This window comes from Lissotriton vulgaris, chromosome 4_1 (genome assembly GCF_964263255.1).
Source record: "Lissotriton vulgaris chromosome 4_1, aLisVul1.2, whole genome shotgun sequence".
In the NCBI taxonomy this organism is placed as follows: Eukaryota; Metazoa; Chordata; class Amphibia; order Caudata; family Salamandridae; genus Lissotriton; species Lissotriton vulgaris.
In genome coordinates, this window is record NC_141691.1 from 650065149 (window position 1) to 650090198 (window position 25050).

At 45.6% G+C, this 25050-nt stretch overlaps 1 protein-coding gene across 2 annotated transcripts in view; it reads right to left on the reverse strand.

The window, feature by feature from the left end:
* The window catches only part of ADCY1 (adenylate cyclase 1), a 1293742-nt gene that overhangs the window by 46911 nt on the left and 1221781 nt on the right, over nucleotides 1-25050 (reverse strand). For both annotated transcript variants that reach the window (XM_086966836.1, XM_086966835.1), the window contains 2 exons: nucleotides 12989-13135; nucleotides 6675-6773 (listed from right to left, as the gene is read on the reverse strand). In XM_086966836.1, the coding sequence (XP_086822962.1) occupies nucleotides 6675-6773; nucleotides 12989-13135 (246 nt within the window). The remainder of the gene's footprint in view (nucleotides 1-6674; nucleotides 6774-12988; nucleotides 13136-25050) is intronic.

A 25050-nucleotide genomic window follows, 5' to 3' on the forward strand; every position in this document is an offset into this window, starting at 1 on the left:
TTTAAGTACGTTCAGTCTTGTATTGACGTATTTAAATTTATACGTAAATTAAACTAATGAAATTTCACAAACTGAAGAAATTTAATAACTCTGCCAGGGCTTTGATTGCTGATTCTCAACCCAGTAAGATTTTTTTTATATCTGACGTGCCTATTTTGAAAACTGTGCATTCCATAATTTTTCAGGTGAGGAAACCCCGGCTGCCGGCCAAGAAGTGTTGATATCTATTGGTGTAGCTAGTAATAACACAGAGGTCACTCCTTTCTGCCCCCATTCCACTTTTGTTCCCATGATGCCCAGAGACGCGATTGATGTTTTCAATGATCGCATGATTGAAGATTTGAAAGGGCTAAACAGGTCTATCTATCTGTATAAAAACGAAGATATGTCTGTGTGTTTGTCCTTTATGCATTACTACACCATTCATCTGATCAGCATGAAATTTTGGGAAGTTGTTGAGTACACTCCCGCAAAGGTTTCTGGCAATAAATAAATAAATAAATAAATAAATGTTAGATATCAGCCCCCCGGCCCCCCAGGGCCCACATAATCTTTCTAATACTGAACGTTTGCAGTTTCCGGTGCGACTCGCTTTTGCAATGACCATCAACAAAGCACAAGGACAATCGCTGCAAGTGTGTGGACTAGATTTGGAGAATCCGTGCTTCTCACATGGACTACTGTATGTGGCCAGCTCACGCGTCGGATAACCTTCTGATTTATTCGTGTACGCAACAGACGGAAAAACAAAAAATACCATGTATCCACAAGCACTCAAATAAATAAACAGAATTAAAACAACACTTTAAAATGTTTTCCATAGTAAAATGAATAAGTTTCAATAAAAATAACACAATGTAAATTGAATGTTATCATAACAAGTTTCCTTAAATTTCTTTCTTCTGAGATTGCAGCAACGCGCGATGGGTAAGCAAGTTGTACATAAACAAAAGCAGAGAAGTTATGCTGAGTTCTGTTATTCTGCTCTCGTGCGCAAAATCAACAACCATAGCAACTTTATTGTGAACAAAGCAGATAAAGGGGGCAATATTGTTTTATGGCCTTGTGAGATGTATGTTAAGGAAGCAGAAAGACAGCTAAATGATCCTCTCTGTTATAGGAAGGCATCCTTTAATTAATTGAATAGTCAAAGATTTAGTACACAAACATTTGGCTCAGTGGAAAAGGGAGGGTCTTATTAGCAAAAATGAGTTCCTCTATTTGAAGAATGACCATCCCATTACCCCTGTACTTTATTTATTACCTAAAGTTCATAATGGTGTGTCTCCCATATCAGGGTGTCCCATTATCTCTGCCCAAAATGGATTACTTGACTCCATCTCGAAGTATGGTGATTTCTTTCTGCATAGCTATATGGAAGACCTTCCCTGTTACATTAGAGACACCGGGCACTTTCTAACTATAATCAAGGAGGCTGTTTGGAATTCAGAATATCACTTTATAGTGATCGATATCTGTTCTCTATACACCTCGATCAACCATCATGATGGGTTGCACACTATTCAATATTTTCTGTCACGCAGAGACATACAATTCCACTAGCATAGTAAGACGCTAGTCAAAATTACTGAACTGTGCCTTTGTAACAATTTTTTTCTTTTTAACAATGAGGTTTACTAGCAGTTAAGGTGCGTGGCCATGGGCGCATGCTTCTCCCCCAGTTATGCGTGTTTACACGTAGGCTAGGCTGGTGGGAGGAGCATGTCCTGGGTCACGCCCTATGCTGCAATGGAAACCAAGACACAGGGATCATTCATTTGTGGCGGTTCATAGACAACGTGTTTTTAATTTGGCACGGGTCTAGAGAGACTGCGGAACAATTTGTGACTAGGACCAATAACAACATGCTCAATTTAGAATTCATAGCTACCATTAGCAATGAGAGAATAGAATTATTTCTGGATGTTTACACGTAGGCTAGGCTGGTGGGAGGAGCATGTCCTGGGTCACGCCCTATGCTGCAATGGAAACCAAGACACAGGGATCATTCATTTGTGGCGGTTCATAGATGACGTTTTTTTTTTATTTGGCACCGGTCTAGAGAGACTGCGGAACAATTTGTGACTAGCATCAATAACAACATGCTCAATTTAGAATTCATAGCTACCATTAGCAATAAGAGAATAGATTTATTTCTGGATGTTGAAGTCTATATCTTTGATAATACCATCCAAACTAAATTACATAAAAAAACAACTGCTGGTAATTCGATTCTGCACGCTTCAAGTTCCCATCCCCGCCATCTTATAAAAAGTATCCCTTATGGGGTATTTTTAAGAATTCAAAGAATATGCAGCAATGGAAGGGATTTGGAATTGTGTTTGGATGAGTCATTCCAAAGGTTTTTGGTTCATGGATACAAAGAGAATGATCTGAAAAATGCTTTGAAAAGGATGGTTTTAAATACTAGGGAATCCCCTCTGGCCCAGAACACTGAGATAGTGACTACCACTAGAGAAAGTGTGCCTAAAAAAGAGGATACAACAGCGAGACTTATTTTGCGATCCGCGAATCTCGCAAAATCGCAGTAAAATCCGCGAATCAGCGGGGACGAATTTTCAGCCAAGCACTTACAGGGTTACAGCGGCAGGTGCAAAAGTTGAAGCAAATTTTTGGAAATCTTTTACAAAAGGGTTACAAAGAAATGAACTTCAACTTGGGCCCCTGCTGCTGTAAGCCTGTAAGTGCTTCCTGGCGCCTCGTTGCCTACTTGCAACTATTCTCAGACCCTGCTCTGACCCTTGAAGCAGGGTCAGAGAATAGTTACAAGTAGGCAATGAGGCGCCTGTCACGAAAATTAAACCTCAACAGGAAGCAGGTCTCGCATTAGGAAAGTTTGAGCTATTGGTCTTGTAAATGACAATTTTTTTTTATTAATGTGTTGGTTTTAAAAATAGCTAAATTAATAGCTTTGTCATTTACAATGCCAATAGTTCTAACTTTCGCAAATGTGAAACCTATAGCATTTGTAATGCAACATGTTTTGTATTTACGTGACTTAGCTGTATTGATATTACAAATTACAATGGCTTTTATTTTTTTTAAATAATTAATACTTAAATAAAAGTGATTTTAATTTATAATGGCAATAGCTTCAACTTTTGTAAATAACTTTTGTGAAGATTATGTTCAGTGTATTTTATTGTGACGAAAATCCAAGAACAGAAGTGAAATATTAACATCTTTTTGTGACATTTGTATTAAAGCTTGAAACATTGAGAGAACATATTTGAACCAGTTGTTGTTGAATGGTTGCGCAGATTGATGCTGGGGTGGTGCTGAGTGGTGTTGTGGTGGTGCTGAGTGGTGCTGTGGTGATGCTGAGTGGTGCTGTGGTGGTGTTGAGTGGTGCTGTGGTGGTGCTGAGTGATAATGTGGTGGTGCTGAGTGATGCTGTGGTGGTGCTGAGTGATGCTGTGGTGGCACTGAGTGATGCTGTGGAGGTGCTGAGTGATGCTGTGATGGTGCTGAGTGGTGCTGTGTTGGTGCTGAGTGATAATGTGGTGGTGCTGAGTAATAATGTGGTGGTGCTGAGTGATGCTGGGGTAGCGCTGAGTGATGATGTGGTGATGCAGAGGGCAGAAAGGCACAAAAAGAAGTCTAACAAAGGGCAGAAGGGCAGAAAAACAAGAGAAAAACAAGTCTAACAGAGGGCAGAAGGGCACAAAAAACCAGTGTAACAGAGGACAGAAAGGCAGAAAAACAAGGGAAAAACAAGTCTAATAGAGGACAGAAGGGCACAAAAAACGAGTCTAACAGGGGGCAGAAAGGCACAAAAGCGAGTCTAAAAGAGGGCAGAAGGGCACAAAAAACGAGTCTAACAGGGGCAGAAGGGCAGAAAAAGAAGGGAAAAACGAGTCTAACAGAGAGCAGATGGGCAGAAAAAGAAGGGAAAAACGAGTCTAACAGAGGACAGAAGGGCACAAAAAACGTGTCTAACAGGGGGCAGAATGAATCCCGCCCTGCGTGTTTGTCCACGAAGATGCCACCTTTTTGTGTAATACCTCTACTCAACTGGAGTACTTTCTACTGTCTAATCAGTAAGTGCTCCCTCGTTGGCTAAATGTATAGGGGCAGATTTACAATAACTGGCGTATCCCCAGGGATGCTCCAGTTAATGTGCGCCGCAGCTCCGCCACCCATGGTGCGCTGCATTTACAATGCGGGGCACCATGTGGCAAAAACGGCACAGATGCGTCACACATCTGTGCCATAAAAGCAGCGCATTGCTGGAGCTGCGTCGCAAGCGCGACGCAGCTCCAGCAATGCTCTGGGGGCCCTATCTCCCCAATGCTGCGCCAAGCCTTGCGCCTGCTTGAAGCAGGCGCAGGGTTTTGACGCAGCATTGGCCTAAAAGTGACTGAGTGAAATCTTGTAGATTTCACTCTGCCACTTTTAGGAGGCGTTCCTGCGCAGGAACGCCATCCCCTGCGCCGGAACGCCTCCTGATGGCTCATGGCTTTACAACATGACGCATCTCTCAGATGCGTCACGTTGTTAATACCCAACACCATGGCGCATCTTTTGTGCTGCCACTGCGTCACAAAAGTGACGCAACTGTGGTGCAAAAGAGGCGCAAGCGGCTTGTACATCTGCCCCATAGTGCTTTTACTACACTGTAGCTGCGTAAAGGGCCAGAAGATGTGTCTCCAGTGACCATGTGTGCCTGTGCCTGTGTTACAGGCACACATGGTCACTGGAGACACATCTTCTGGCCCTTTACGCAGCTGCAGTGTAGTAAAAGCACTATACATTTTCCCAATGAGGGAGCACTTACTGGATTAGCCAGTAGAAAGTACTCCAGGGCAAATTGCAAAAAAATCCGCGATTTCGTGGGAAAATTCACGAATTCGCTGATTTTTTTTGCGATTTTGCTGGGAAATCCGCGAATTCGCGGAACGCGAATTCGCAAATTTCACCCATGCTTATATAATACTCTATAAGGCCTGAAACCTATGGTTGTTTAAGTGAATTTGCAAGGTTTTTTAAATGCTAATTCCTAACTATATAAGGCCTGAAACCTATGGTTTTTTCAGTGTATTTGCAAGGTTTTTTAAATGCTAATTCCTAACTATATCAGGCGTGAAACCTATATTTTTTTTCAATGAATTTCAAAAGTTTTGAAAATCCTAATTCTATTAGCGGATAACGTTTATATATGTTATTATCCTTCTGGGACCACCTGAGCAGCCATCTTGTTTCTCAGGAGAAGTGAGGCACAAGAGAGCACAAAACAAGAGTGGAAAACGCAAAAAGGGGGCAGGGTAGAGACCTCCTGACCCCATAGCCCTTCTCAGGGGGTCCCTTCTGGGACCCCCTGAGAAGGGCTAGAGTAGGGGTCTCCAAACCCGTCCTGGAGGGCCGGATCCATGCCAGATTTTTTGAATATCCCCATTGAGATACATGTAGTAATTTTAAAAATCTGGCATGGATCCGGCCCTCCAGGACCGGTTTGGAGACCCCTGGGCTAGAGGGTTGGGGGGTCTCTACCCTGCCCCCTTTTCGTGTTTTCCACTCTTGTTTGGGCTCTCTTGTGCCTCAGTTCTCCTGAAAAACAAGATGGTGGCCAACACTTCCTGGTTTGGACAGTTTGGAATGTTGACAGTCGACTGCCAGCCAATCAGAAACTCGCTCGCAAATGTAAGAGTACGCGCACGTACGCGTATGGTTCGCGTACCGTACGCGTACAGTGCGCATACGGTGAGCGCATATAGATATATATTTTGCTCAAATTCAATTTTCTCAACAACTACTAGAGGGATTTTCACCAAATATAGAAAAGGCACTACTGCATACCTGTCCCTACCATTTTGACAAGTTTGGTGTAATTCCGTTCAGCCGTTCGGGCTGTAGCCGTGTCTAAAGGTCCCATAGAAAATGCCATTTGAAAAATGTCAAATTCAATTTTCTCAAGAACTACTGGAGGGATTTTCACCAAATATAGCAAAGGCACATCTGCATACCAGGCCCTACCATTTTGCCAAGTTTGGTGTAATTCCATTCAGCCGTTCGGGCTGTAGCCGTGTTTAAAGGTCCCTATGGAAATTAACACGGGGAAAACACGTTTTGGGACACCACTTTTTTCTCGGCCCCCGATTGACGAATCACCCTGAAACTCCACTCGGCAGTGATGAATATCAAAAACATGGAGTTTTAAGCTCAGTAGTAGCAGTAGATCTACATGTGAATAGATCCAAACATGCAAACTTACCTTTGTGAATCAATCCATGTGTTTGGACTTCTTTTGTCAAGGTTATTCCTAGGTCAGGACAATTGTGCTTACATTGTTGAGTGACATATTTTTTGAGTTGGAACCTTGACATGTTTTGGATTTTGTTTCGCTGTTTTGGCACCCTGCATGAATAGTTTAATGCTGTGGTCCATTCCAAGTGTAAAACTGTTGTGGATTAATTAATATTTCATAATAATTCAGGCACAATGCCTAAAAATTCCTTGTGGTTTTTCTTTCCAAATATTATTTTTACAAACGCATATATATCCCACTTTTATAAACATAAATTCCTCTTAACCTGAATTGCCATCATTGTCTAAATAGCACATGAAAAGTTACACTGATATCTGTTAAACTGTGCAATGCTAACAACTTAACGTATGTCGTACAGAGAAGTTGTGAAAGGTATAGTGAGGCTTACCTTAGTCCCAGTCGTTGGTACAAGTCCTACAGCTGCCATGTACGTGCTTCCAATCGTCTTGATCTTTTCAATGTCCCTATAACATTCCTTGTCCATAAGCTTTGTTTAAAACATAAAACTGGTAAACATTATATAACTATGATACGTCTCCTAAGATCCTTCTAGTTCATATGAAAATAAGGTAGGGTAAAGCTATATAGCAATCGCTGCATATGTTTTACTGTACATGTTTTACATTAAATATTGTATTTGGTTTCACAAAGGCAAAACAGCACATTTAAATTTGTAGTACTGTCTAATTCCTTCAAATGCACATTTAAGGTACATGCGAAGATCTCACTGTAACGTAAAAGGAGCTTAATAAGAAGCATATCAACCTCGTGACAAATACAGGCACAAAAATGACACCAGCACCTAAGATATGTCATAGGCCACAAAATCATCTCGGGCAGCTGACATACATGCAGAATAATGCATGAGCAGAGAGAAGGCATCTAAACAAAGTTGAAGCTTTTAATACAAAACATGCCATACATATTTGATTTCTTACAATGGAATAATCTTTTTTTGGGTACGGTAAAAAGTCAATGTACTGCTGGGCTTGCAGTCTGTAGTGATGTGGGATGTCTAATTTGGCCAGTGGGTAATGAAAGGCGATAATGTAGTGACCTTTGGGAGAAGTTGTGAGGATGTGATGATGCATGGAATGTTCAGGCCTGCGTGCTGGGGAAAGCCGGGCAGGGGGATTATAGCGGTGCAGAGAATTGAGCTCTCATAGGACCTATCAAGCATGCAGCTGTGATTTGAGGGCCTAACATGAAATAAATAACTTATCTCCTATCTGAGTAGCTCCAGACTGTTGTATGAAAGCCATATCCTCCAGCTACAACACATTCCTACACATGGTATCTGAGAGCATGTGACCTGATTGCAGGAATGGCCATGAAGAACTTGTGAAAGCGGGGATATATTTAAGTATACCCAAATAATCAGGAAACCTATTTTGCATGGTTCTGTCAGCAAATCTTGCTCCTTTACCATTCTTTATGACATACTTTGCATTGCTTACTCATTTGGAAGAGCTGTCAGAGTTTACATGGCTATATAGAATAGCAATTAAGCATGTCCTACAGGTATTTTGTAACTTGCAGAAGCATATTTTCTATGAAGAAGTTCCAAGGGACTATGCTAGGAAATGTCTCCTCTTCTCTTTCAAATTCATGAAAGGCCATGAATTATTGGTATGGATGGACAAGTATGCTGAGTTTTCATCCAAAGTCCACCAGAAGACCCTTCACTCTTTTCCATCCCAAAGAAATGAAAATTGCATTTGGAGTTGTCTCAATTAACAAAGAAGTCAAATGTATGAGCCAGTAAGTGCTGGCGATCCATTATAAAACATGATATTATTTGATATAAGTTGCTTTTACGATTATCTCAATGTTACATACATTAAAATGCTTTTGCAATTGTTTTGGCCAATCCTACGAAAGCTGCCAAGTAGGTGGGGCTATGCATGATTCTTGCTGTCTAAGTACACCTTCATTGTGTTGATGGTTATGTAAAATATTTCTTTACATTCCTTTGGAGCATAGAAGAAGAAACTTAGAGCTGGGAAAAAATATGCTGTTTTTTTTATTGTAAATTCGATGTTTGCTCCCACTGATAAAGAAGCTCAACCTGTGAGTCCCTCATGCCTTTTCTTAAATGGAGAACGTCATTAGTCGACCTATCTGCAAATCCCTTGGTATCATGAGACAACACTAAACATTCCTGCAAAAAGTACTAACACCCCCTCTAAAGCTAAACCTTTCCAACCAGGTGCAAATGTCAAGATGTTGGAGATATCCAGCATGGTTATAAGTAACTGCATCTACTAGAAGTTAATCTGATTAAATGTAGGCCTATTAGTGGAGTTCTGTTGATTGTTGAGCAAAGTGTTCACAACCAGCAACATCTGGAAGGAGCCTGAGAATTTTAAGTTGTCCTTTCCAAACAGGTGAGGTGAAGGTTGGTACTCTGAATGTGCTGTAAGTGTGCCAGTTGTGTGGTGCTTTTAGTACAGAGTATTTGGGGATACTTTAGGTTTCAGACAGGACATTTGTTCTGGTTTTGTCTTCCAAAACCAACCAGAGGAACTTACTATAATTCATGATGAGGGCCATTTGGAAATACGCACTTAGGTATTCAGTATTATCTTTAACCACAGCAAATCACCTCTTTGCAAATCAGACATTATTTGATCTAATGTCATCAATTCTTTTGAAGTACCTCGAAAGTTTTCAATGGCTTTAGATTGTGAATAACTCGAATGTTAACCCATCTCTATGCTTTTGTAATATAAACCTTATTTACGAGTGGATAAAGAAACAATTCTATAGGAACCCAAAGATTAAGCTCCTGTAAGAATTCTGGTGTGACTCTTGAAACCAACTGAAAATCAAAACAATTGGTTACAAATGTAATTGATAGTCCTTCAAAATAATGGACAATACCTAGTGCTTCTGTGAGGAAAACTACCAAGTGGTAGAAATGGGTACAGGAGAAGATTGCTTCAATCAAAGAGGGTTGATGAGTTTACATCATCCTCGTGTAATCAATGTTACTGCCTGGGGGCATTTTGAATAGTGCCTCTTTTGATTAAAAAGCACATTTGCCTCCTTTCTTAAACGTAAGACAGTGATTGTGAAATTGCTTTGCTTTGCTTAGCATGCCTTGAGGTGTGGGCTGATTGAAAGCTAACGGCATGCATGTCAAGAAGTAAACGTAATGCCCCTTTTATATTTTGAAGTTACTACCTCAAAACTGGATTGTTTTCGCTCATCGTCAATTGAAGTTAAAAAAAAAAATTCCAAAGGCATATGATTCACTTTGTTTTGAGTGCCCTGGTGCAGTCATGTATTTTATATCAAGAATTCTATATGCAACGAGATCTGAGAGAGGCTTTTGTCTGTTAATGAACTACCCGTCTGTTCCAAAAAGACCAGGGCATTTACTTTAACCCGTTGCATGCGCGCATCGGCCAACAGCCGTCAAGAGCACTACCTTGGTAGTGCTGCCCACGTCTGTTGGCTGACATGGCCCCGCACACTCAATAAAAATTCCCGCACTGCGGCAGAATTTGCGCTGCGGTTAAGGAGTTAACTCTTGTTTTTTTTGAGTAAACAAGAGGTACCTGAAAGAGATAAAATAAACACTTACCAAACTCTACAGGACCTCTTTGCTCCGGACGTCCTTGTCGCAACCGCAGTCTGGCCATAGGGAAACTCCCTGGACCAGTCATGGCGCTGCTAACATTAAGCATGTGAGCAGTGCCCTGATTGGACGGAGCAGCCTCACACGGAGCTCCACAGTGCTCTGGAGGCCTGCACTTGATCTAACCCATCTGTCTTAAGACAGCTGGGTTAGAGATGTTTAAAGTGCGCATGAGTGGCTGGCGGTCGCAAGACAGCCGGCCAACGAAACATGCACACTTCAAACAGTGCATAGACAGCCCAACCTCCTCCCTTCTGCTGTCAGTCAGCTGGACCCACGCCATCCTGGCGCTCTGTTTGGGACGGGCGGATGAAAAATAAAATGGTAATGAATTGCCATTTTATTCTTCATCTTGGGGGCATTCAAGAGGGGTGACGCTCCTCCGGTTCAATGGAGGAGCTGTCCCTGTTATGGCTACATACCAAACTCCTACATTTATATGTCTTATTTAGTTAAAAACAGTTTATAAAGTATGTGCATGGGAAGAGTAGGTGAAGAAACCAGTGGAATCTGTTTTGAGACCTTTTTCCCATATTTATCCTAGGACACTTAGGGGCAGATTTCGATTAGGGAAAAACCGCTCCGAATAGCCGATCGGAACGTTTTTCCCGCATGAATCGTACCCTGCAACGTCCCCCGTACGTACTCTGTACGATTCGTACTAGGAGCCGTACTCCGTACGAGTCGTACAGAGACCGTACTAATCAAATCCCCGTCCGAATCTACCTCAGAACCCGCTGTACGCGACATCTGTACGGTTCAGGGCTGGTTTTTATGACCCAGCAAGTACGATACGTGTCGGGTACGCACCATACGACCCTTTTTCTACAGGAGCTGAAAACATCCGTAAAAGCAGAGTTTGCACCGAAACAGGTACGGAACGGCCCCCCTGGGTACGGCCCGAATCCCCCATGATCGCAGCGGCACGCACCTGACCCCTGCGATCATGGGGTGTACGAACCGTACCCCATGTACGAAGGGTGTACGCACCGTACCCCTTGTATGATGGGTGTATGGTGCGTACACCCATCTAACATGGGGTATGGTGCGTACACCCATTGTACATGGGGTACGGTCCGTACACCCCATGATCGCAGGGGTACGGTGCGTACCCCTGCGGTCATTGGGTATACGGACCGTACGGTGTGTATGTGTTTGTGTGCTTTTCAGTACGACTTGCCCTTACCTGACGTGGACTGTACAAATGGCGTCCTCATACCCCGGTCCGGATCGTACTCGTCGGGTCGTACGGCATGTGTACGAGTCGTACGGTTCACGGTTTCAGCCTTGCAATACATACGGATCGCGACGATTCGGATGGATTCACGGAATACGGATCGTACTACGATACTCGGACGGATGGGTATGATTCGTATGGAGAGGGCTCCGGATACAAATCGTACGGACAGTTTTTTTCCCAAATCGGAATCGACCCCTTAATCTGAGAATATTGCCAGGTTTGGACTTTCAGGTCAAACTATTGGGCTAAGGACTATTTAATCCAGGAAGAACACTGTAGTTGTTTGAAATCTAAATCTTTCAGAAGTCAAGACTCAAGATCCCATTATAATAAAACTGTACTAGTGTATAACCATCTTTACCAGTATTCAATCTTTCTTCTTCCATTGGAGTCAAAACACTGATAAAACCATCTAGGATTGTCTGTAAGTTACATTCTTTAAGAAAGTATATACAGTTTTGGCTGCCATTCATCAGAAAACTGTTTTCATGCCCTGCTCTGATGGAGACGTTTTACAAGATTATGCCAACTTCCACTCCTCTGTCAGGAAGGGTGAATACAATATTCCTCTACAGTAGGCATACAGGACCTACTCTTGATCCTTATTCACTTAAGTTATGTAAGAATGTGGCTTCCAAGCTAAGACACATAAACTGTTCCTACTCATCTAGGGTTGTTCTTGATACCCTGTAAAATGTACTACCTTTGTCACTATTGCAAAACTAACATTACACTCGGAAGATCTAGGATGCCTTTGTCTAATTAAACAACTTATTTCAGACATCTACATATCTTCAAAACGACCCTTACTCCAATTATATAGTGTCGTCAATTCAAGCTGATTTTCATTAAGAGGAGAGTAGCAAATTAGTCATTTTCTCACTGCATGGTGAGGCCAGAGTGGAGGTGGAAAGTGGAAACTACCAATGTCGGAGTTAGGCTATTGCTCAGCCAGACAGTTGCATTTATGCAGTCAGTCGGGATTCACTTCTGTTCCATGGGGATTTCGAAGCCCACAAGAGTCTGCTCCTAGCTGGGAGGAGGAGGTACAGTGCTTTCAAGTGCACAATGCTTTCCGCAGCACGTGTGGGACGTGTCCGTGCCAATGGTAAGACCGGGACCATCTGCGCCCGTCGGCGGTCAACAAAGGCTGGGCTTGCTCATCTCCATTTTGTCGTTATCTGAGTCCACACTCTTTTTACAACATGGGGAAGTGGAGAGCAGTTAGCAGCAATGCCTGCTGAGGTTTGAAAGGTACTACCATTGACAGTTTCTCGAGCGAGCTGTTAATAATAACGAAGGAAATCTCACTTACTCGGAGTTTGTCACTTGAAGGGTCTGGAATGTGGAATATGTATCGACTTATTATCATTGTTTCAGAGTAATTCAATAATTGTTATCCGTATCGTTTTGTGGGCTTGCTGACTGAGTTGAGTATCAGTCAATGTTACATCGCTGAATTTCATAATTTTATCTGCCTTTATGTCATACATTTTGGAATTTGGAAATCAATTAAAATCACACCATTGCATCACCAGCAGCACTTTCATGTATGATATTGGCATGCTGCTGTATCCATTTTATGCTAAACGCTTGAAATACAAGAAGTCAAAAATTCCAAAGAAATACAGCTGCTTTCACGAGTTAACAATGTAAATATTTTTTCTAAAGTTTAGGTGTAATTGAACACGTGTGTGTGATTTTGACACATGGGAAATCTAAATACAAACATACATTTGTTCACATACTCATATGTATTAATACTTCATTTTTAGTGTATTTTCGAGAAATTGAAAATGAGAAATGTTCTGCCACTTACCTCGTCAAAATCTGCAATTATTTCATTTAAAAGTCGTAAACACTCAACTCCCATGTTATTGCCATCTAGTTCGATATAGAAATCATTAAAATTTGGAATAGAAGCAAACATCACACCCACTTGTGAATATGATTGATAATAAAGGTCCTGCAATTTAAAAGTGAAGATAAATAAAATAATACAACAACGGATATAATGTTTGAGCGAATCATTTGAAAATGTGTAATGTTTTCCTTTACATTTTACATCATGCAAATATGCCAGAACTATATAAATTCATTATTGTATAGGAAACTATTACCCCAACTTGCAAAAAAACCTCAGAAATAGTGAGACCCATACCTAGCTGGTGTGAACAAGAAGTAAACTTACAGGCAATCCCTGAGTACAGCTGAAATAGAAAGAAGGAAACACTTACCTGACAACACCCTTACGGGAGCCCAGATACTAGAGAGGTGCTGGAAATGACCAATATTTTGTGTTGTACCACCCCAGAGTTCTGCCTTGACTGTTTGTGTTGGTTGTAGAACTCTGTGCATTTTACCTCTACTAAGCAGGTCAGAAAGCTGACCTCTTGTTGTAGCTACAGGGACCAACAAGCTTCAAGAAACCTTTTCTCTGCATTTTCGGCTGACCAGTTCCAATTGGACCTGCCCTGGACCTGCTTGACTTCGAAGACCTCTGAAACGTGAACGTCTCCCGCCAAGGCCTTTCGTGCCAAAAAAAGAACAGCGGCACTGAGGCTCCCATCCTGACACCTAAGTTTGTCGACTTCTCGCCCCCTCTCATCAACGCCTGTTTACTGCCTGCTCTCACCAAAGGCTGTCGATGTCAGGAGGTAATTTGTCCACTGAGAAGAACCTGTTCCTTGTATCCGACCTGTGCTCTGTTGTGTTAGTTAGGCCTTAAAGCTTTCCCTTGTCCCGGTCAAGTTTAACCCAATGACTGCAGTTGGTGCTTAGCATTTTGGGTGCTATTTTTAAGTTTAAAATTTTAAAAATCCATAACTCTGGTTCTAATTTATTGGCTGTCTGTCTGTCATTCTAGTATGATGTATTAACATTTAGTCTATTTTTCTAAATGTGATAGTTTTTTTTTTCCTTTTGTTGTTTGACTTTATCATTTTGTGAGTACCGCATAAGTACTTTACAGACTGCCTCTGTGCCATAGCAACCATGGAGTGAGCTCATGTTAATTTACTGGTTCTCACTGACAAGGATTGTGATTATTATTTGAGGTGGTTACTTACCCTCTCAAATAATATCCCAATTCCTTACAAGAAGTGTATAGAAAAATAACTTTTTCAAAGCCATGTGCTCGAAATAAAACTACGGAGAGCAGAAAACTGCCAAAAGGCTCTCTTAGAATTCTTCAACCCGCTCTCATCAACTAAAGTAACTGAGGAGCAAAACATTCACTAACTACTTGTCCATCCAAATTATAGTACTCAGGCATGAGAACGATTTTCCCATGCTACCATGGAAGAAACACCAAACTAAGGGGGATGCTTTGCTCCTATCTCTCTATAGCTGAAACGGAAATAAAAGCCCTCGTACTACACTACTAACATCATCTCCACATGAACAGTCAGATAGCACAGAGATTGTCCCACACCACTCTATCTAAATTAAATAAATGCAATTATGAACAGAACTTTCATACAGGAAGCATTCGATTCATCACCTGGCCTACCATTTATCTAAGGAGAACTTAAGAAATATGTTGGTATTCGGCTAGTAAATATATCAACACCATATCCTTGACCCTAAGAGCCCAGTGCAATTCTCATCAATATCTTAGACTTACAATTCAAATCTTGGACAAATGCAAAACTTGTCTTCCAGCATTACTTGACCTATTCTCAGCTTTTGACAGGCCGGGAAGCAATTAAGCTGTGGTGTGAATTAAAAAAAAATATAACATAAACATTAATGCAGCTCACTTTGAAAGCCTGCTTTAAATTTGTGATAACGTGCAGATAAATGGTGTTACCCTGTCCTCACCTCAGGAAATGAACTTAACAGGGAACCATAAACGGCTCCTTATCAGCTGAGGACTAAGTACAGAAAGCAGATAAAGGTTCACATGATAAGGTAAAAAAATAGGTATCTGGCTTTGAGTGTTTAATTGAAGGATGTTGTTGCAGGGTGATTGCATGACAATGCTGTGTTAGCACTGGCAATATGTACATGTTGTACATACCGAAGAGTTAATTGGTTAATTTGTCTCAGGAAACCCTTTGCATGTGAAACCTCGTTGACCTATACCCACGGACATCCCATTTTCTTCCATGTAAGGTCAGCCTTAATGCAGTAGGTGCTGGGATGAAGGCAGCAACACTTATTTTGAGGTAGTAGCTCAAATACTTACTGATGTGCATTGAGACTCCTGATAAGTCGTCTTGTGGGTGGAAGTAACAGTGATCTGCCCACCCAGGCTCAAGTATTATTAATAGAGTATGTCCTACCTCATCCTCAGTACCCTGTTTACAGTATGGGGAAGTCCTTCTTTGTCCCTGGCCTGATAGTGCATGGGTATGTCCCACCTCTCTGTCGATGGCTGGTGGTACGTGTTCTGCTGAGTGTGGGCCTGCACCTTAATCATGTGCATGTCGTAGGCAGTGCTCGTGCTGTATGTCACAGGGCTATAGACTGCTGTGCAGAGCCGCTGCTGCTGGACAAGGGGTTCGTAGTCTGGCTGCCAGATCCACACAATGGAGACCTGATTTACAGAGTTCCCTTGTATCCTAGAGATCAGCACCATCCTAAACAATCAATATTTTGCTATGTGCTGCTGAGCAGATTAAGACAGCGATTCCAGGTGTCAGTGTTTGTGACGAATGCCACTTACAGCACAGGGCAAGCTGGCAGCTTTGATGCCAAGGTGTGTGTTCCCTTTATGGAATTGTAAATGGTTTTCATGTAAAGAATGGAAAGGGGCGACCACTCGGTCCCCCCGAACGTATGGTTGGGTGCCCCGATCCTCCCGGGAAACCATTTTGGGCGGGGGGGCGTGTCTCGGCTGGTATGCCCGAAGCGGCGTAGCCGGGGCGCGCCTCTTTCCCGCCCAAGAGGGGTTGTCCTAGACACCTACACCGATGACCACGCCCAGTAGGCGTACCGGAGGAGGGTACACGCCCTCCCACAGAAGAATAAATAGAGCGGGAATCCGAAGAAGCGTCCTCTTGTTCCTGTGCTCTGAAGGCTGCACCCACTCGTTGCTCGTGAGCCCTCAACGGAACAAGCAGCAATTTTGAGAACTTGTAATCTTGTTGTTTTTCTTTCAGTTACTCGAAGGCGAAGAGTCCAGGACCTCGTTGCTCGTCTAAGGAGCCGATAATCGAAACCATGGCTGGCAAGAAAGCAGGAAAGGGTTCCGAGACGGATAAGGTGCTACGCCTGTTGATGACCCGAATGGCTGGCATGGAGCGGAAACTCGGACAAGTCCAGTCGATCGGTCGATGCCTGGCGGACGTCAAAAAGGAACTGGCCTCACTGAGCAATCCTGGTAACCCTAAGAAGGTAATAGGCCCGGCCTTGTCGGGAATCGTCCCCGAGGGTGGAAGGAAGCGGGTCAAAAAGAGGGCGGTTTCAGGGGAGGTCCCGGTCCCTGAGGTGCCCCCGGCCACCCCGGTCACACCAGCTGACGGCCCGGTACCAATCCCAGACGTGGGTCAACCAATCCCGGTTGTGATTACCCCCGCTAACGATGAGGATATACCTCTGAATTGGCCACCCAGTTGGCCGCATGGCTCAATAAGAAAGCAGGGGGTGCCAAGGCGCCCGGAGGCACGGCCGAAGAGGCCAAGTTACTAATACAGCAGTTGCGGCAGTCGCGAGATGCCGCGAAGGCGAATCTTCCTCTTGTTTCCCCACAGGTGACACCGGTAGGACCGGCAGTTGGTCTCGAGAAAACGGCCGGAACAACGACCGAACCAGGTAAGCTCGCTTTGCCAATGGCGGGGGAGGGCTCATTACCCTCAAGGCGGGAGAGGGTGGCACAGCACATCCCTATGGCCACAAAAGAGTTGATATGGGGAGACAAGTATGTCAATATGTTTACGTTATTAACTGACCATCGCGAGATGGAATATGCCAAAACCCAGAAAGATTTGTGGCACCCGAGCGTGTGGCGCGCCAAGATGGCGGAGTTCAGGGTGGATGAAACGATAACGAATTGGGCGAAGGCCTTTGCAATATTTACTGCAGTTATGGGGGAACGTAAACCCGAAGTATTAACTGAACTGTCTTGCTATCAAACTCGTATTATGGATTTCTATGCAATGTATGAGGGAGAGGAATGGAAAGGTTACAATATGAAATTCCGAAAAGCAAAGGAATATGATGCCTCTCTGACATGGGACTGCCTCGACTCGGTCTCATGGCATAAGCAGCTCCTGCCAGGGGCGGCAGGTACATCCTCGCCGGGCGGGAGTGGGTCAGGGGTTTCCCGCCAAAAGCCAGCGGTGCCCTTTCGAGCAGGCGCCGGTGGCGATCACCAGCCTAAAACCGGTGGGAATGGTGGAAAGCGGGGGGTCTGTTGGGGCTTCAATCGAGGCAACTGTAACAGACCGCAAGGAACATGTAGGTTCAAGCATGTGTGTGCGGGCTGTGGGAATTCCTCACACCCGGAGAGTTCATGTAGATCGAAAAATTACGGGGCGGGAGGAAAGGGGGGGTCCAAGCAGGAGTGAGGTAGATCGTTGTGACCAATTGCCTACACCCGTTGATCTCATGGCTATGACTCCTTGGTTAAACAAATACCCTGATTATGTCTCCGCTGGGGTGTTGAGGAAGGGTTTCTTGCACGGCTTCCACATCCCGGCGGGGGATTTTCGAGGGGACTCCTTTTGTAAAAACCAGTTATCGGCGCTACATAATTCAAGTGTGGTAGAGAGGAACATTGCGAAAGAAGTCAGCTTGGGGCGAGTGGCAGGGCCTTTTCATCGCCCACCGGTGGCGGATTTCATCTGTTCCCCGTTAGGGGTGGTCCCGAAGAAAGACCCGGGGAGTTTAGGCTTATCCATAACCTGTCCTCTCCAAGGGGTTCCTCAGTGAACGAGGCCATTGACCCAGAAGTCTGTTCGGTGCGGTACGCATCATTCGATGATGCCGTTGTCATGTTAAATCGCCTGGGCCCCCGGGGCGCTGATGGCGAAATCGGATATCGAATCGGCGTTCCGGTTGCTCCCGGTACACCCACAGGATCAGCGCTTGCTAGGTTTTGCATTCCAAGGGAGTTATTACATGGATAAATGCATGCCGATGGGTTGCTCCATTTCTTGTTCCTATTTTGAGAAGTTCAGCTGTTTTCTAGAGTGGGCATTCACCGAGGCCACAGGGCATAGGCATGTTATGCATTATCTGGATGACTTCCTGTTCTTAGGAGCGTCCGGCGACACAAAATGTGCGCAGGCGCTACATGACTTTTGCATCCTCATGAGGGAGTTTGGAGTCCCATTGGCACCAGATAAGACGGTTGGACCATCTACTTCACTGGAGTTTCTGGGGATTGAGCTCGATTCTGTGGAGGGATGTTTCTGTTTGCCAGTAGGAAAAGTAGCCAAATTTAGGGCTTCCCTGAAGCTATGCCTTAGTAAGGAGAAAGTGACCCTGCACCAGTTACAGCAAACAGTGGGTCAGCTTAACTTTGCCTTGAGAGTTATACCAATGGCGCGCCCCTTCTCACGCTCTATTGCGCAGGCTATGGTTGGTCTCAAAGAAGGACACCACCGTACGAGACTGTCTGCAGAGGTTCGCCAGGATATGCGCATTTGGTTGGCATTTCTGGCGGACTTCAACGGTCGAGTAGTATGGAGCAAGCCGCCAGCGTCTTCAGACGAGCTAGGTTTGTGGACTGACTCGGCGGGGAGCGTGGGATTTGGCGCCATTTTTGGTAACCGATGGTCGGCGCAAACATGGCCGGCGTGGTGGCACTCCAGCGGTCTCACATGTAACATTGGGTTCCTGGAGCTATTCCCTATTTTTGTTGCTCTGATGGCATGGCCAGACGAGTTCAGAGACCGCTCAGTGGTATTTTGGTCTGATAATATGTCTGTTGTCGAATGCATTAACCAACAGGCAGCACGCTGCAAATGGATCTTGAGATTGTTGAAAGAAGTTGTGCTGCGTTGCAAGAGATTGAATGTACAGTTCAGGGCGAAACATGTGCCGGGCGTACTGAATCATGCGGCTGATGCACTCTCTCGTTCACATATGCAGGCGTTCAGGGGTTATCTACCTACAGCGGACCTAGTGGCGGCACCATTCCCCGAAGCACTTTGGCTAATCGGTGCCCAGGATTACAAGACCTCGTGGCAGCAAGCTTAGCCCCCAGGACGAGGAAAGCATACGAAGGAGCGTTTCGTTCCTATTGCACATTTTTGGGTCCGACAGGGAATCAGAACTGGGGTCAGGAGGAATCCTTCCTGGGGTTCTTGGTAGCACTACACAGGGAAGGCCGATCAGCGGCAACAGCCAATAGGCATAGGGCGGCCATTTCATTCATGGCGCAGGTGCATGGCATAAAATACCCAACTGGTTCCTTTTTTGTGAAAAAAGCCCTTCGCGGCTGGCAGCGCCTCGAGGGTCGCAAGCAAGATGAGAGTCGCCCGATTGGCTTAGAAAGGTTGTCCATACTCATGGCGAAACTAGTCGAGACATGCTCTTCCCAGTACGAAGCAGTTCTGTTCCGGGCAGCTTTCGCATTAGCGTTCCATGGGGCTATGCGGGTGAGCAAACTGGTCGCAAGGAATAAGAAAGACGTTGAGGGAGGCTTGTGCAGGGATCACATCCTAATTAGGGGTGATTCGATGGTAGTCACGATAGCCAGGTCTAACACCGACCAGGGGGCTACGGGAAATAGTGTTGTTGTGCAGTGCGTGCGAGGGTCCCCCACGTGCCCGATAATGTGTACAGAGGAATACTTGGCACTAAGGGCGGATACATGGGGGGGGAGTTTGCTGAGGCACAATGATGGCACCCCACTGACGAGGTTTCAGTTCCAGAGGGTGCTAGCACTGACAATCGCTGCTGCGGGCATGGACCCGGGCGATTTCGGGGCCCACTCCTTTAAGATAGGGGCTGCTACTGAGGCTAGAGCCAGGGGTCAGAGTGCGGATGAAGTGAAACAGTTGGGACGATGGTCCTCGAATTGCTTCAGAAGGTATGTGCGATTGCACAAGTTGTAAAGTCAATTTACATGCACTCACGCTTCTTGTCTTTTGTTTGAATTACAGTTTCGCGAGCCTGTCGCGCGGGGCAGAATTGGCAGTCGACCCAGTACCAGGAGACCAGCGGTCATGGATCACCGTCTAGAGACAGAGTGGTATGGGTCGTGGGCCACTCATACGTGAGGCGCGCCGGGGACGTATTCAAAGCAGGTGACGCGACTCGCGCAGCTGGGGAATACGGGTACAGAGTGACCTTCCATGGGAAGGGCGGGCTCTGTTTTGACCAATTCAAGTCATTTGTTGAGGGTCTCTTAGGGCGGCAAAGGTCACCGCCATCTGTAGTCATAGTACACCTGGGGGGCAATGACTTGGTGACTCTGGGTAGACGAGTGTTGTTTGAACAAGTTTTGTCTGCTGTTAGCTGGTTGGCAAAAGAATCCCGGGGTGCACGATTGCCTGGTCCCACATGATTCCCAGGAAAGTATGGCGGGGGGGCCTTTCGGTGTCTGCACTGAACCATTCGGTGAAGAGGGTAAACAATAAACTTGGTAGATTGTTTTGCTCTGCGCAGTTGCATAGCATTCCTCATGGGTGTATTCGGGGTGATCACATGTATCTGACTGATGGGGTTCACCTGTCCCGGGAGGGGAATGATTTACTCATAGGAGACTTCATAGCATGGCTAAGGGGTTTGAGGAAGCATGACCTTTAGGAGGAGTTGGGGGGCCGGATAGTCGGTCAACTATCCGGCCTGTGGCGGTAATGTCATGATCGGTGAGCAGTAATTTCAAGGTCCCTAGAGGGGGGCGCCACCCAGTATGGATGGGAGCGCCCGGGGGGAGGCGGCCATTGGCCCCTCCCACAGGGAGGCGGCACCCACTAAGGGTGGGTCGCCTAAGGGGAGACGGCCATAGGCCCCTCCCAGGGGAGGAGGCGGCTATATGCCCCTCCTACTAATTTCCCGGGGGCCGGATATCCGCGACGGCGGATAGAGAGTGTGGGGATGGGGGGGGAGTCCACGCTGTCCTTCCTACAGATACCTCACACGGGAACTCGGACGGCCTTTAAGATGGCGTCGAGTGCAAAGGGGCCCCCACCACGACAAGGGAAATTACAGTTGGCAATGAGGGTACAGTCCTCTGCGCATGCGCCACTCACACCGTGAGGGCGAGAGTTTGGTAGTAGGGATCTGACACCGGTTAAGACCTTGCCGTTGGCCCTTAATGCTAGGATGTACAATTTTAATTTAGAATGTATGCATTTGCAGGATGTTAGACTCGGCTAGGAAACCTTTGTATTAGAGATCTGTTAAGGTTAGCCAAAGAACATGTCTTCATCGAAATGTAATAAATGTAAAATTGTACATGATTATGAAACTTTTATTTAATGTTTTAAATTTTGTTTCATATTTTAATAAATACGGCCGGGAGGGTGACTCCCTCCCGCCTTCCAAAAGTTCAAGCCTGCGTCCGACTTCCCATCCTTGGGGATTGTGTTGGGAGGGGGTGATGGGCATCCCGGCCATATGGAAAGGGGCGACCACTCGGTCCCCCCGAACGTATGGTTGGGTGCCCCGATCCTCCCGGGAAACCATTTTGGGCGGGGGGCGTGTCTCGGCTGGTATGCCCGAAGCGGCGTAGCCGGGGCGCGCCTCTTTCCCGCCCAAGAGGGGTTGTCCTAGACACCTACACCGATGACCACGCCCAGTAGGCGTACCGGAGGAGGGTACACGCCCTCCCACAGAAGAATAAATAGAGCGGGAATCCGAAGAAGCGTCCTCTTGTTCCTGTGCTCTGAAGGCTGCACCCACTCGTTGCTCGTGAGCCCTCGACGGAACAAGCAGCAATTTTGACCCACCCACCAGCCCCTTATGGCAATGTTTGTTTTGTAATAAAGTTTTGCTGAGATAGGCCTTTTTTCCTTTGTAGAAAAGTAAAGGAATGTTTAAAGTTAAGGATGTGACTTCGGCCTGTAGGATAATGTTTTTCCTTGTAGGAGTGAGCAGTCGATGACACATTAAGGCAATGTCTGAATTTTTCCTTCCTTAGTAGGTAAACAACTGTCGTATTTATTTTTTGGTCGGGCGGTAAAGTCATGATCGGTGAGCAGTAATTTCAAGGTCCCTAGAGGGGGGCGCCACCCAGTATGGATGGGAGCGCCCGGGGGGAGGCGGCCATTGGCCCCTCCCACAGGGAGGCGGCACCCACTAAGGATGGGTCGCCTAAGGGGAGACGGCCATAGGCCCCTCCCAGGGGAGGAGGCGGCTATATGCCTCTCCTACTAATTTCCCGGGGGCCGGATATCCGCGACGGCGGATAGAGAGTGTGGGGATGGGGGGGAGTCCACACTGTCCTTCCTACAGATACCTCACACGGGAACTCGGACGACCTTTAAGATGGCGTCGAGTGCAAAGGGGGCCCCCACCACGACAAGGGAAATTACAGTTGGCAATGAGGGTACAGTCCTCTGCGCATGCGCCACTCACACCGTGAGGGCGAGAGTTTGGTAGTAGGGATCTGACACCGGTTAAGACCTTGCCGTTGGCCCTTAATGCTAGGATGTACAATTTTAATTTAGAATGTATGCATTTGCAGGATGTTAGACTCGGCTAGGAAACCTTTGTATTAGAGATCTGTTAAGGTTAGCCAAAGAACATGTCTTCATCGAAATGTAATAAATGTAAAATTGTACATGATTATGAAACTTTTATTTAATGTTTTAAGTTTTGTTTCATATTTTAATAAATACGTCCGGGAGGGTGACTCCCTCCCGCCTTCCAAAAGTTCAAGCCTGCGTCCGACTTCCCATCCTTGGGGATTGTGTTGGGAGGGGGTGATGGGCATCCCGGCCATATGCATTTCATAATGTTCGTTGTTTTAAGAAGCTGGAGGTTAGATGTCAATAACAGCAATCCTGTCCTTCAGACATGCTTCAAAACTGCACTTTAGTTTAATGAGTCAGAGGAGGGTGGTTTGCAGAGCGGATGCAGCGATGGCTGCGTGCTGTTGTGGGCTGAAAAGCTCCTCATTCTCAGTTTAAAATCTGGGTTGTACTATAACGCCCAACAAACATGTTCATAAGAGTTCTAGACCCGCTAGACACGCCTCACAAGGAAATCAGAACAAAAAGAGAAAAGAAGGCAGCGGACCACTAACCACATCAGAACATTTTAATGCTGCCTTGCTCATTTATACAGTTCCTCAAATGACTTAAGTAGTCATCAAACACTCTCTCAGCTAATGGCGCCTAGCCGATGTCTCATTCAGCCATTAAATGCCAGGAATCAATATAAGTAACTGGAAAGAGTGTAAAAAAGGGCCACGCTTGGAGAACCAATAACAACCTGCAGAGGCTGGAGACCAGCCTGTGGTACTTTGAGGGTTGTGATACTAAGCAGCAGAAGTCTTGAGGAGAGCAGGGTCTTGGCATCTGCCTGTCATCTGGGGGCCTGGAAGGGATTAGAGTGTGGAACAAAGATCCGGACCGCTGATAAAAAGGTGAACAATGGATATGGAAAGGGCCAGGGTCGTCAGAAGAGAACTGAACTTCATTGAGTGAAGACCTGGGCCCAGCCTCACTTACACCTGAATAGGCTGTGACCTGTCTTCACAAAAAGAGATGCATACCCCCTTGTAGTTAGTCTGGAACCAGGGCAAAGAAGGCATGGCATCTGTTCACTTCAAAGGCATACCTCTAGAAGCTTCTCCCCACTTCAAAGGCACCACTGTGTACAAAAGAAGGACCTCATACACCACCAATTTAGTACACTTCAGGACCTGTGGATACTCTGCCAGGAGGGACCACTGTGCTGCAGAAAGGCTACCACTCTCATGAAGGAAGTGCTGCCCTGCTGTGCTGACCTGCTTCCCTCTTTCCTGCATCTCTTCAACCCTGATCCCAGAGGGACTCCAAAAGCAAGTTGGCTGGCCTCCTGATCTGAAGCCTCAGGGACATACCAGGCTTCCAACAAACTTGCAACTGCACCTGGACTCTGCCATCTGCTTTTCTACCCTGCCAAGCGGTGCCAACCCAGTCCTGGACCTTGTGAAGTAGGTTTAAGTTTCTTTGCCAGTCTCTGTGGCTCCAGTGGAATCAACCCATCTCTTCTGCTTTACGGCGTAACCCTGATCAGAACGGATGCATCTCTGCTGCTGTGTGGATTGGACTAGTAGCATAGACTCACATCGCCACCGCAACCCAAATTGCCTTTAGAACCACCACTGTGTGACACATCCTTGGCACAGGTCCTCACATGGCAGCTCGACAATGACTCCGGACTCTACATCTTCAGAACCAATGCATAGCCCTCACAGTGCGCCGCATCCCCAATGCTAGACTTCGCATTACAAGCCCTGTCAACAGGATCCTCAATTTCAAAGCAACAGGATCTTCCACTGCAGCCTCATCACATCTCAGAACCAACTAATCGCTTTGGCTTGCAACACATCTTTTATGTGGATCCTCACATCATCCGCAACCAGGTAAGGTACTTTTTTCAGTGGGCCTAACTGGGTCCCTGTAGCCGGCACATGTACCATCGTGGTCGGCCTGAACTTGTGACTTTGTCCCGGTCCTGCACAGCAGATACCCACAGTTGGCGCTTTGTGCTTTTTGGTGCTATTTTCACAGAAAATGTTAAGTTCAATATCTCTGGTTCTGATAATTGGAAGTTTGTCGTTTTGGTCTTGTTTGATGTATTAAATTAAGCTCTATTATTCTAACCTCGTTTGGGATCTTTTGTGTGGTGTTTTCACTATTTTACTGTTGGAAGTGTTGCACAAATACTTTACACATTGCCTCTCAGTTATGCTTCACTGCTCTCTGCCAAGCTACGAGGTGGGTGGAGCACAAATTAATTTGGGGTTTGCTTATGCCTTTCCCAGAGTAGGAT